This window comes from Rhinolophus sinicus, linkage group LG06 (assembly GCF_036562045.2).
Source record: "Rhinolophus sinicus isolate RSC01 linkage group LG06, ASM3656204v1, whole genome shotgun sequence".
NCBI lineage: Eukaryota > Metazoa > Chordata > Mammalia > Chiroptera > Rhinolophidae > Rhinolophus > Rhinolophus sinicus.
Genome location: NC_133756.1, coordinates 7391443 through 7404808, shown reverse-complemented (window position 1 = coordinate 7404808; position 13366 = coordinate 7391443). Strand labels below are relative to the sequence as shown.

Below are 13366 nucleotides of genomic sequence, written 5' to 3'. Positions count from 1 at the left end.
CGATGTTTGCACAGGTCTTGTGCATATTGTGTTAAATCTACCCCTAAGCATTTCAGGGTTTTCAGCAGAATGCTCTTGCTTGTCTAAATGTCAAACTCCAATCTTTATTTTTAAAAATATTGGCTTTATGTCCTGTGACCTTGCTAAATGGACTTTAGTTTACATGGTCTTAAGTATGTTTCCTAGGACTTTAATATACACAATCACCTTGTCTGCAAAGGAGAAACGTTTCTCCTTCCTTTCTAATCTCTATGCCATCTATTTCTTGTTCTTTCCTTATTTTATTGTCTAAGACATAGTACAATGTTGAACGGAAGCGGTACCAGTGGGCATCCTTACTTGTTTCTGACCTTGAGGTGAAAGCATGCAGTCTTTACCACTCACTAGGAGGTTAGCTGTGGGTTTTTCCTAGACGCCTCAGCAGATTTCAGGGGCTCTTTTTCTGTATCGCTCCCATGTGGCTTTCGGTCTGCGTAGTTCCCTCTTTCTGGATCTCTGCTTGTAATTTCCATCTGCTTAAGCAATCCCAAACCCTCATCTGCCTCTCACTGCAGCAGGACTGCCATAATCTGCTTAGGATTTCTCTCTCTGCCCTGCAGTCCAGAATGTACCTTGAGCACAAAGCTGGACTGGTCCTCGAGCTCAGTTAATGTGCTGTCCGTCTCTCAGATCCCGCTTTGATGCTGCCAAATTTCTGAAAACAGCTGATTCATAGTTTTTCACTTTCTAGCTTTTGTGGCAGAGGGTAAGTCCAGGCTGTCTCACTCCATCATGGCTGGAAGGAACCAGCTCCCCTTTGATGAACACTTAGGTTGTTTCCAATATTCACTATTACTATAAAGCCTCAAATGTACATTCCTATGCACACATTTCTTCCCATTCAGATCAGTATATTACTAGGATATCATTCCTGAAAGGGTCTTTCTGGATTAAATAGTCAAGGATCTAAAAAACTTAATGTTTACTTCCAAACTGCCTTCCAGAAAGGCTGCCCCCGCCGCACTGCATCGGAGGATCTGCTCTGTTCACCATCATAAGTTCTGTCGGGCCTACTGTGTGCCCATCTCAACCCTGGGGACGTGCTCCTCCCTGTCTTTAGCGTGTCTGCCCATCTTGTCTGCCTCTCTCTCAGCCAGCTCTGCTGTTTTCTCTTCCTTCTGTGATTCCCACACGTCCACACTCGCCCTCCTCCCCTGCTTGGCCAATGGTCCCGGGCAACGCTGCCCAATTGGAGGCAGGAGGCCCCTGCTGCTCCCAACACTTCCACAGTGTGGCAGTCTGTGGCTCTCCCTCGGTGCCAGTCCTGCCCAGAAGGCCAGGGTCACCCATTTGTCTGGTGAACCAGGGACGGGAGGAGCTCTGTGCCCCCAGCCATCTCCCAGGACTCTCTTCTTGAACTGAGACAAGGGAGGCAGCTGTGAGTGGTGAGGGAGAGCCTGGAGCCATTCCTTTGGTCTTCCCTTATCCGTTCCTCCTGGATGTGTGGCCTCCCCGGGCTGGCCCCGGCTCTCTGCCTTGCTTGCTTTATCTATAAAGTGATGGTTGCTAGGGTCATGACCATGTGCTAACACAGGGTTCTTGTGAGGGTTAAGACTGCACGAACGCAGGTATGGTTAGGTGAGGGCCTAGCATCAGCCAGCGCAGACGGACATGAGCTATTTGATTACTGAGGACGAGCGAAGAGAGCCATTGAGAAAAGCACCCGAGCAGAGAGGACAGTGCATGGGGGCTCTGGGATGGAAAGGAGCTGGAATCACCAGGGACCCGAAGCATGTGGTGCGGCTGGAGCCATGAAGGGCAGGAGATAGGTGGAGAGGCAAGTCGGGCCCCAGTGGGCAGACTGGGGGGAACAACCTGGAAGTGGGGCAAACCAAACAGGGTCTCAGTTACGGTTGGAAAAGGTCCCAGCTGCTGCCTGCACAATGGAAAGTGAGGGAGTGGGGGGTGCCGAGGGTGCCTGGAGGGAGGGGTGTGGGAAGCGTCTGGAGGCTGTGTCTCCAAGCCCAGAATTGGCCTGGGTGTGGGTGTGAAGTGGTTGACACATACAAGGTGACTGCCTCCCAGGGCCCTTCCTGATTTTGGGTGGAAGCAGAGGACTTTCCCCAAGAGGGGGGGATTGCAGATGGTTATTTGGGGGTCAGGGGCTGGCACACGCTGAGCTTGGGACGCCGGGGAAATGTCTGAGTGGACAACTGATACCTTAGCTTGGAGTTTGAAGCAGCCAGTCTGGGCTGGAGTGGAAACCTGGCCCCCACCATCCCAGGCCCCCCATTCTGCCCCCAGAAGGCTACGATTGGATCAGGCACCTCAACCTCTGGGAAGTCCCAGGCGCCCAAACACTCTCTGACCCTTGTCTGACCCATGTCTCCCGAGCCCCTTCTTCTGTCTGTCCCCTGGCCTCTCTGTCCATGCTCTGCCCTTCATCACTCGAGCTGGAGGCAGAATCCTGCAGGCATGGCACCTCTGGGCATTGGCCAGGTTGCCCTCTCTCCACACCCTCCCTGTCCCCCCTTGTAACTCAGGCGTCCCACCTGGGTGACCCCAGGAGCCTCCTTGCTTAGCTCCGTCCACTCTGTCCACCCTCCAAACAGTAACAGCTGCACAGTTTCCTGTGTGCAAGACGTACCTGGCATCTCCAGCCTTCCTCCAGGTGGGGCCTTGATGGGCACCACACAGTGTGCCCTGCCGTGCCACACCAGGAGTGGACCTCATGTACTTCTGGCTACACTGTTCAACCCACGTCCTTTCCTCAGAGAATGACCTGCCCACCTTGTCCCACCCCAGGGCTCCTATTCATCCTTCAGAGCCCCAGCTGGCCTCTGCCACCCGCTAAGCGAGTCCTCATCACATGACTCTGAATCTGGCATTTAGACTCCTTCACTGGACCATGACTGCAAGAGGGTGGGGACCAGGCTGCTTTGCCTCTGAGCCTACTGCCTGCCCGGGCTCGCACAGAGCAGGGGGCTGAGATTACCTAGCTTTAACACAGGGGAGAGCAGGGCCCCTCCGGGTGGGCCTTCGCGGTGCAGACACTAGTTTTCACAATCTCTCCTCCATCCTCAAGATCCTGGGAAACTCCTTCCAAGAAGGAAGAGGAAATGTGACCAGGGGATTTCCAGAGAGTTCATGTGCAGCTGTCTTGACACGGAGGTATTGGGGCGACACATGGGTGCAGGCTGGGGCTGTGGGGCGGGTCTGCAGGGTGATGGGGCTGGGGTCCAGGCAGGCCCTGCCATCCTGGAGCTCCGCCAGCTGTGGCAGAGCTGGGGTAGGAGAGGCCCAGCCCCAGTGTGAGGGCTTGTGATCCTCAGCAGGCACAGCCTCAGTTTCCCCATCTGCACTAGTGGGAGGTGTGCACAGATTCCCTCTGAAGCCCCAGTGTCTGGCCCTCCCCTGGGCCCTTGGGGGTCTCTGGGCGCAGGCTCTGGTTATGTCTGGAGAGGAAAGGGCATCCTGGGGTCCCAGTGCCCACATCACACAGGGCAGTGGAAGACGAGGCCCTGGGGTGGGGTCTACACCCCCCAGGTAAAGATGGGGTGCATAAGCCCCATGGAGCCCCAGGCAGGCACTCCCACATCCTGCCCTGCGTGTTGATGCCTGGGGGCCCTGGTGGAGTGAGAGGAGAGCGGCCCCCAGCAGATGCCATCCAGCAATGAGGACACCTGGTGGGCCCAGCTCCAGCCGTCTCCATTTGTCTCATCTCATCACTGATGAATCCAGCCCTGGAATAGGGCCTGGCCTGAGAGCATGAGTAAGGAATGAATGAATGAATGATGCAGAGATCTGAAGCCCAGGTCTTTTTCTCCTGCTTCCAGGGACACAAAACTCCTTGCCCCCAGAGTTTGCATTCGGGGGGGGGGGGCAGGAAGACATTGAATAAATAAGAGCCTGGGGTCTAGGGTGAGGGGGTACAGGAGGGGCAGGTTTTAAATTCAGCAATCAGAGAAAGCACCATGGAAGAGGCAAGGTTTCAGTGAAGACCTGGCACAGACAGCATTCTGTGGGGCCACCCTTTGCCCCTTGAGCCCTGACTCTGGGTTCAGGCACCCATGACCTTGAAGCTTGATGCCACGGTGTGTTGGGGGAGAGGCTGTGGCAGAGGGAGCGGGAAACGAGCCAGCCCGGCCACTCCTCCCCGTTCAGGCTGAGACTCACTGACGCCTGTGGGTAAGTTCTGATCCTAGCTGTGCCTCAGTTTCTCCACCTGCCCAGGGTGGAGTGGATGACATGACCTTTCAGGGTGCATCTGAAGGGAGGGGTGGGTCGAGAGTCAGGGGTGGGGGTGGGTCCTGGGGGTCCTCACCAGGTGTCGGGAGAACATCTTTTTTCTTTAAAATCCTTGGGCACCCCACCCTGAAGAGCACCCAGGGGTTGGGAGGTGAGTGGGAGGGAGTGATGGGAGTCCGAGCACCCCAGAGCCTGTTCTGGGTCCCTGCAGTACGCTCCAAGGGACCTGTGTGCTGCTGGGGTTTCTGGAGCATTCCAGAGCACTCCCCAGGGCTCATCAGGGCTGAGCAGAGCGTGCAGGGGGGTGCCCCTTCCCCTTCATTGGAAACTCCAGTGGCCTGTGGGCAGGGGAGTATAGATTGGGGGACCCTTTGCCAGGCCCTGGGGGGGATGGGAACCTGTGCTGCCAGGAGTGTCAGGGGGTCTCCCAAGCTGTGGGTCCTGCCTGACCCCCACCCTGCCTCGGAGCCCTGGGGTCTGCATGGCTGGCTGTTTGCCCTGGGGGATGGTGGCCAGCAGTGGGCCCTGCCTGAGAGCTGGGAAGCTCGGTCCAACGGGACAGTGGTCAGCCCCCACCCGATCACAGCACCAGACCCTCCCCCAAATCCCCCAGAAGTGAAATTAGGTAGTGGCCCCAGGACTTTGGTGCCAGAGACTGCCCAGGAGGGGCTCCAGGTCCGCCTTGGCTGGGTGTCCAGCTATCAGCTCAGGAGCGGTGGTTCCCGTGGCTCCTGGGTCTGGTGAAGGCCTGATAGGGACCTTGCCGGGGCCTGTGGAACTGGATAAACACTTTAGGGTTGCGACCAGTCTGATTAGACCAAAGCTGCCACGTTTAATTTGTTCTACAACCTCACAGATAAAGGAGTCCGTGGGGGTGCCATGCCCATCCCATGGGCTGGGGGTACACACGTGATGTGGAAGTCAGGGGGCCGTGGGTACGGTTGACTCCCCCAGGCACTCCCCGTCTGGGCACCAGGGGTGGGTGGGCTGCCTTTCTCAAGCTCCCCCTCCCCCACACCTGCCTCTTAGGGCACCAGGTGTGTGTGTGTGTGTGGGGGGGAGCTGCTCCCATAGTCCCCAGCTCTGGGGGTGGCTGTGGTTCTGGAAAGACCCAACGGGGAGAACCCCTTCTGGACAGGAAGACTGGGGTTTGGTTCTGAGAAGTTTTCATCATGAGACCCTGGGCAAGGTCATGTCTCTTTCTGAGGCCCCACTTCCCAATCTATAAAATAACAGTAGAAATCATTCAGCCCCATGACCTCCTGGGACAGATGGGGTTCTGAACGCATGGGTGGTGGGAGCCTCTCTGTGTACTCAAGGATGACGGAACGCCCCCCGCTCCCACCCCCACTGGGGCTCAAGGTGCTGTGGGAACAGTGGCCTTGAGCACAGCCAAGCTCCGAATGTGAAGGTGGAAACAGCCCAGGCAGATGTCCAGGTAGCAGTGGGGACCCAGCAGGACCACACTGCCTGAAAGGGAGGTTTCATGCCAGGTGTCACGTGGGGTCTCCTGGCCCTCTCCCAGCATAAGAACGCAAGATATGGCTAGGCCAAAAAGGAACACCCACGGACCCACAGATAGGGGAGTCATACCACTATATTCTCACTGGAGGCTGGGTTGGGGACAGCGGAAGTTGGATCCACATGATCTGCAGCCTGCCGTCCACTTCTCTGCCAACCAACCAACCCCACTTGCTAGCTGCACTCCGCTTTTGCTAGCTCAGCCACCATCTTCTTTCTAGCCCCCATTTTCTGCTAGTGTAGCCACGGCAGTTATATTAGTGGCCAATGGCCATTCACTACCTGAGCCAGCACCTTTCCACGTGAGGCTGAGAGCCTGGAAACTGCACTCCTGGCTCTGTCCCCGAATGAGGTTTCTCTGGATGGGACTGTTACCCCATTTCTGTAGCTGCTGACACAGGTAACAGGAAGCAGGGAGGGCTTTGTGCTAGAGAGCAGCAGGCGGGCTCTCAGGGGAAGTGCAGCCGCCATTTGGGGCACCCACTTCTACTGGAAACTCAAGGGGGGCTGCTACTGGACAGGAGGGGCCAGGGGAACTGCTGGGTCAGATGCTGGGCTCACCCACTGGGACAGGGGGGTGGGTGAGGAAGGCTGTGCTGCAGGCCCCACACTGAATTCGGCCTTTATTCCCGTGGCCCACCCCCTTCCCCCACTTTGCCTGGTCATCTCCTGGGTCCGGAGAGCCCAGCCTGACATGGTGCGCTCCCGGGCAGCTGTGCGCTGGAGGGGCCCTCAGAGAGCAAATAGTCTCTGCCTCTGATCTGCACAATGAGTTTCTCTTTCACTTTCTCTTCTAGGAAGTTAGAGCACAGAAAGGTCGAGTCAACTCTCTTGCTGGCGGGGGTCCTGGGACCGGGGCCAGGGAATGAGGAATTCTGAGGTGGGACATGGAGCTGCTGCCAGGCTGGGGACCGCCCACCTGGAGCCCAGCACCCAGCACCGCTCTGAATCTGGTGAGTCCTGTGAACCTCGTCTGTCCCCTGGGCCCGTTCCTGTCACCGTGGTGTGCCCAGCTCTGCCCCTCCTTCCCAGTGTCTGCCCTGGGCTGTGCCCCCGTCCCATCCACATACCAGACTTTGCCCCAGCTGCCCAGCTACTTGGGCTGTCCTAGCCCAGCACATGCAGTTCCTTGGTCACAGGCAGGAAAGCCATTCTCAACCACAGGAACTCCCCACTGGCAGCCCCCCTTCAGGGCAGAAAGCCAGGGACCTGCCATTGGCTGGGAGCCTGGCAGGGGCTGATCCCTCCCCACCGCCTGCAGCCTGTCCTGGGACTCAGATCATCTCCAATGTCTGTGCACTGGGGTGACGCTCCTGGCCAGCGGTCACCCCCTCAACCCCCTCCCGCACGCCCCCCTGACTGCCAGGGCCCCCAGCACGGCCTCCTTCGTCTGTGTGCTGCAGGGCAAGAGAGACCCTACCCTCTGTCCCTGCCAGCTCCCAGCGCTCAGGGGACCAGCACAGGGCAGCAGGGAGGCCCAGAGGCTGTCCAGGCCAGAGGAGGTCTGGCCTTCCCGGGTGTGGGGACCCCTCTGGTGAGCAGGGGCCTGAGTGGGGAGCTGGGCAGTCCCCACCCCAGGCTCTTAGGGTCGTTCGTGGACAAGAGACCATTCCCAGAGCTTGTCCTGGGCCCACCTTGACACCCCTGCAGGGCACTGCTGCCACAGGGACCCTGGGACTGAGCCTGGGGCCCCCCTGGCAGCTCCTGCCCCAACACCCTGTCCTCTTCTCACTTAGGCTCTCTACTTCCTGCTCCTGGGGTCCCCCCACTGCACTGAGACGATGCCCCCATGCAAAGAGGAGGAATACCCAGTGGGGGACGAGTGCTGCCCCAAGTGCAACCCAGGTGGGTGCTGCCCTGCTGGGACCCCTGTGGGGGCAGGGCTGTGGTCCAGGGACACCTGTGCAGGTACTAGGGACAGGGCAGGCACTCCTGCCCCCTCCCTGGCCTGGAACCCCTGTGTTCAGAGAACCCACCACCATGGGAAGCATGGAGCTTCTGGGGCACAGAGGAGGGTGGAGCCTTGAACCCCAGGATGGCCCCTGCGGCTTCCACGCTTTCCCACGAGGCCCCCACTACACTGCACAGAGGTGGGTCTGTGGGATGTGGCCAATCCATTTGCGGCCAAAGGACTGGGGTTCAGACAGGGCACCGCATCACAGCCAGGTCTCCATGTCCCGGGAGACCCCACATTGTACCAGAAAATTCCCACTTACCCCAAGCTGGCTCACTGGTGTGGTGGGAGACAGCTTAGCAAAACACATGGCCTTGGGGACCTCTCAGGTGCCTTTCAGTCCCTGTGGCAGGCGTCACACCTGCCTCCAGGTGGCAGTGATGTGAGAGCTCCTGAGGGCCCGCCCCCATCCTGACTGTGGGAACCCTCTGGGCCGCAGGTTACCATGTGAAGCAGGCTTGTGGGGAGTTCACTGGCACACTGTGTGCTCCCTGCACCCCTGGGACCTACACCGCCCACCTCAATGGCCTGAGTGAGTGTCTGCAGTGCCGTGTCTGTGACCCAGGTAAGACCTGAAATCCCACTGTCCCAGCACACAGAGCTGTCCTGGGCCAGGTCCCGCCCCATCTCCCAGCGGAGCTCCTTGTGGGGGACCCTTCAAAGGAGCCTCAGGCCCATGGTCCCTCCTGCCTCTTCCAGAGAGGGTCTGGAGCGTCTCCCCCCATCACCCCACCACCTAGGCCCTCCGGAGCTCAGGGACCCTATCCCATCGCTAGGGCACCCCAGCTTGGGGCAAACCCTGACTGAGTAGAGGGTTACACCCGCCTCTGCCATCTTGTGTGTCCCCTGCACCTGCAGTGTGCAGGTTCTCAGGACCCTCAGCTTCCCCGACCACCCACACGCATACCCTAGGACCCTCCTAGGGCTGAGCACTGGAGCCTGGGCCCTCTTCCTGCCCACGGCGGGTGGTCTGGAGGGCGTTTCCCAGGAGGAAGGGCAGCACAGAGATGGAGGCCAGAATGCTTTGGGCTTCAGCGAGGTGGGGCTGAGGGGCTCTGAGCCTGGCGCTGCATCCACAGATCTTTCTGAAGAAAGCACCTGCCTGACGGGGCAGAGGTGGGGGCAGAGGTCACTGAGGTGTCCCTCAGGAGGGTTCAGGGTGGACCAGGACCCCTTGCTACCCTAATCCCCACCAGCTGAGGGTGGGTCTGCGTCCTGTCAGTGCCATCTGACTAGCCTGGTTTGCAGGATGGGAACCTGTCTGAGGGACAGGTCTTCAGGGCTGGGTGGCCTGCGCTGGCACTCGCCTCCTCGCCGGCCCCCGTGCTGACTTGTTCTCACTTCCTGTCTGGGCCTAAGCTGGGAGGACTTCTCACTTTCCCCGGAGGCCTGACCCAGCTAGAAGACCCTCCTGCTGTCACCCCTTCCCCCTGAGGCTGGCCCTTCCCTTCAGCAGCTCATGTCCCTCAGAGCCCCTTTGGGACTCACCCCCTGTGTCTGGCACCTCTGGGCCTGTGTTTCAGCTGAGCTGGGGGTGCACTTGGCTGGGACCCAGACACCCCCCCAGGGCTGCACAGCTGGGCTGGGGTCCTGTCACCCAGTGCACTCACCAAACCCCGGGCAGGAGCCCTCAGGCCTGCAGGTGCTGTGCAGCCCTCAGCTTGGTTTCCTCCAGTGACGGGGCACTCACCACCACCATGGCAGTCCTTGATGCTGCTCTCAGCTCCTTCTCTTGAATCCCAGCCATGGGCCTGGTGACCCGGCGGAAGTGCTCCAGCACGGAGAACGCTGTGTGCAGCTGCGACCAAGGCCACTTCTGCACGACGGAGGACGGGGACGACTGTGCCTCATGCAGGCCCCACAGTGTCTGCAGGCCAGGCCAGAGGGTGCAGGAAAGAGGTGAGCCACAGGCTGGGCCCTCCCCCAGCTCCCCCTGCCTGGTGCCCAGCGTCAGTGAAGAGACAGACCCCAGACCCGAACCCAAGGGGTGGGGGAAGCCCAGCTCCCCTCCAGGCCTGGGCCCCGAGGCCCCCTCTGCCCGCCCCTTTGTTTCTCAGGCACCGAGCGGCAGGACACAATGTGTGCAGACTGCCCGCCCGGGACCTTCTCTCTCAACGGAAGCCTGGCAGAGTGTCAGCCCTGGACCAAGTAGGTGATCCCGGTGGTGTGAGCCCCGTGTCCCCAGGAGGGAGCTCTTCAGCTCCCCTGGGAGATAAGGGCCCTCCCCCATCAGAGAGACGCTGGGCCAGCCCTGGCCACACCTGCTAGAACCCTGTGGCTTTCATACAACGTGCCACGTTGGCCAAGAGCCCGTGTCAGCTCCTCATAGTTCCCAGAGTGAGAACGAGCTTTACTGGAGGAGGGCGGGCTGCTGCTGCCAGAGCCCCCCAATCCTGTGCTCTGGGTGTCCCCCAGTGTCAGGGCAAAGAGGCTACCCTGTGATGCTGGAGTCAGGAGAGGCTATAAGCGGGGCTCTCAAAGTGAGCACCCCACGCACCCAGCAGCAGGACCCCCGAAAGCAGATCCCTGGGTCCCAGCCCTGACCTGAGTGGAGCCTGGGGTGACCATACGGCTGCCACAAGGGAGGGGTACTGGTCCTCTGTCTCCACCCCGCCCTGCCCCTCCTTCTCCCTTCCCCAGGTCTGTCCCTCTATAACCACCCTCCCCACCCCTCCTGTCCCCTCCCAGGTCTGTACTGGCTTTAGCAGTTTTCTGTCCCTGACACCGGGCCTGCCTTCGTACTCTGTCTCCTTTGCTGCTCCTCTCTGTGCCCGGGGTCTCTAGCTGTCTCTGTCTTCTCTCCCCTTCCCCTGTCATGTGTCCCTGTTCCATCCTGGTTCTCCTTCCTCTTCCTCCCCCGCCCTGTCTCCCCGTAGCTGGGGGACATGGGGAGTCAGACAGACCCACGATGGCCCCGAGAGCTGCCCTGTCGCTGGGCCAGCCTGGCTGTGCAGCGGGCCCCTCATGGGTCCTGTGATCATGGCCAGCCTGGTGCCTGTGTTGCTGCCTGCGTCCCTACCACCCCTCTGTCCTAGGTGCAGCGGCCTGCTGCAGGTGGAAACAAACCCCGGGACCAGCAGCACAGATGCCACCTGCTCCTCCTGGCGATTGTGGGTCTTGCTCTGTGTCCTCATCCTGGTTCCCGTTCTTCTGCTCCTTTGCTACATCGGGGTGAAAGCCAGAAAGTCATGTGGTGAGCAATGGCTCAGGTCCCAGCACTCTCATCCCAGACACCGTCCCTGGCTCTGTCCCTCACATTCAGGGGCCTGGGTACCGGCTGCCTGGGAGGGCAGGACCTCCTGGAGCGTTGGGCCACCCCAGTGCCCGCTGACTGCCGCTGAGCTCCCGTCTGCCTTTAGGGGACAGAGAAGCAAGGGGAGGGCTGAAGTCAGCAGGGAAGGCACCGGGTCACCAAGTGGCGATATCATTCATCCCTACATTCACTCGCTCGTGCAGTGTCCACCCTACTCTGGGCTCTTTGTCTGGGCCACACCCAGCTGGTCACCAGGATCCGGCTGTATAGACCCACCCACCTCTGGCCTTGGGGAGCCCGAGAAGGCCCAAGGGGGAGCAAGCCCTGAGCAAAGACATGCAAAGGGGAGAGGTCAGCAAGGTCCTCGGGGTGCTGTCAGCACAGCTGTCCTGTGTCCTCACCTTGTGCCCCAGGCTGCAGGCAGGTCTCAGGGTCCCAGGCTGTGAGAAAGCTGGGCAGTGGCTCGTGTCCCTTACCTCCCAGTTCTGGGGCACCTGCTCCTTGAGGGGTGGGGGACCGTCCTCTGTGAAGTGCTCACACCTCTGACTGGTTGATGGTCAAATGGGGTGAGTTAGGAACGGGTTTGGTAGCTGAGGAGGTGGGTAGGGTGTGCCCCCATGTCATTTCACCTGTCCTGGCGCCCTGGTCAGGCCTGGCAAGGAGCCCTGTCCACATCAGTCTCGCCAGCCTCGGAGAGGGTCAGTCTCTGGGCAAAGGTCGCACTGCCAGAAGCAGGAACCCTGGGTCTCCCCACTGCTGTGTGGCTCCTCCCTGACACGTGTGTCTCTGTTTTGCAGGAGGACACACCCTAACCCTACCCAAATGTCCTCAGGTAGGTTGCTTATTCCCCACGCCGGAGGTGATGCTGCTGAGCTGGGTGGGAGCCCCAGTTCCCTGAGGGTGCCGAGTCCTTAGGCCACAGCCGTGCTCACTTGGGAGGGAGGCCACAGCCCCTCCCCCTGGGGACCGGTTGCCCCTGAGCATCCTGGGCCCACAGTGTTCACGCTAAATGTACCCCGCAGCTGAAGAGACAGCGGGCAGAAGGGAACGCCGCAGCCGTCCAGATGCTGCCAACATCACAGCTCCTGCCAGACGTCACTACGGTGGCCGTGGAGGAGTCAGCATCCATGTCCCTGAATCCATGACTCTTAGGAGGGACTGACCAGCTCATAAATGGCTCCAGGACAGACATACACATGACTGAGCCATCTCCACTGTGCCTGTTGAAAGCTGCCAGGCCCCCAAGGACCAAATGTGGGTGCCAAGGGAGCTGGTGGGACCCACTCCTGGAGTAGAGGAAGAGACGGCCACAGCACGAGGTTGGGGGGGTCCCCGGTGGAGGGCACCTCTCCCCTCCCTGGACACCAAGACCCCTGCCCTCGGCAACCAGAGCTGTGTGATGGGAGCATGCATTCCACCGAGGCAGCCCTGGGGACCAGCCTACCCACGCAGCTCCCTGTGCCCCAGGGGGAGCAGCTGTCCTGGAAATGGACCAAGGAGGCGGAGACCCCACACACCTCCCCATTAAACTCCCAGCGAGTCCCCGTGACTCCTGGCAGCCAGCGTCCGCCAACCGCTGACGGCAGCACAGCTCCAAGGAGAGCCGTTGTTCACAAACTAGCTGTAGGGGACCCAGCTCACTGGCCTATGTGGGAATCGAACCGGCGACCTCTGCTTTAGGAGCACAGCGCTCCAACCACCTGAGCCACTCAGCCGCCCCCTGGGGGATGGCGAACAATGTATTCCATTGGGGGAAGAACTTTCCCCATTCATTCATCCCTGGTGATAGTGCACTGGCCTGGAAACGCACCTTTCATATGCAAACCAGCCAATCCAGGCCCATCGCCACCTCTACTGGGCTCTCACACCCTAGCCCAGTAACTCTCTGTGGTCACACAGCAGCCTAGCTGTCTGTCCCCCCCAACCTTTCCCTAAGGAAAGAAGAAGTTGTGGGACTGTGCCTCTCTGGGATTGAGTTTATAATATCCTGAGTCTCTCCACCTGGTCTTCAAGAGAAGGGTCTGCAGTCAAAGACGAGTAAGATTCCTCACGGGAGGGACAACTCAAGCCAGACGGGACCCCGTTGAGACCCCAATGAGCTGTTATAAGAAATAATAGGAAGGAGCCTTGCCCCTCCTTCTTGTTCTTGTGGGAAGCTGCTGCTGGCCCCGGCTACTCCCTCTCACCTTGTTGTGAGAGAGGCCCGTTAGAGGATAAGATCGAGCTCTTTCTGCTCAGCTCATGGGACAGTTTCACGGTGAGAGACTCTCTCCCCCAGGGTGGTGCACACCACACCTTAGTCATCATGGGACTACATGCTTCGGCTGCTTTGGGACACATAATTGGGTATTGAAATCATTGTTTTAAAATGTAAGAGTTTCACCCACCCTGCCTCTAATCATGTGATGCTC

The 13366-nt window shown here is 59.6% G+C and overlaps 1 protein-coding gene across 4 annotated transcripts; it reads left to right on the top strand.

The window, feature by feature from the left end:
- Positions 1 to 2924: 2924 nt before the first annotated feature.
- Positions 2925 to 13091, top strand: LOC141572062 (tumor necrosis factor receptor superfamily member 14-like). Of its 4 annotated transcripts, none has more exons than XM_074334237.1 (9): positions 2925 to 3150; positions 6546 to 6701; positions 7485 to 7593; positions 8142 to 8267; positions 9446 to 9601; positions 9760 to 9850; positions 10738 to 10895; positions 11753 to 11787; positions 11978 to 13091. In XM_074334237.1, exons 2-9 carry the CDS (start codon positions 6636 to 6638, stop codon positions 12098 to 12100), a joined length of 864 nt encoding a protein of 287 aa, XP_074190338.1. In that variant the 5' UTR covers positions 2925 to 3150; positions 6546 to 6635; the 3' UTR covers positions 12101 to 13091. The 4 variants fall into 4 exon arrangements, with proteins under 4 accessions (XP_074190338.1, XP_074190341.1, XP_074190339.1 ...); XM_074334240.1 differs by lacking the exon at positions 2925 to 3150 and adding an exon at positions 3935 to 4167; XM_074334238.1 differs by lacking the exon at positions 2925 to 3150 and adding an exon at positions 5725 to 6148.
- The last annotated feature ends 275 nt before the right edge of the window (positions 13092 to 13366 follow it).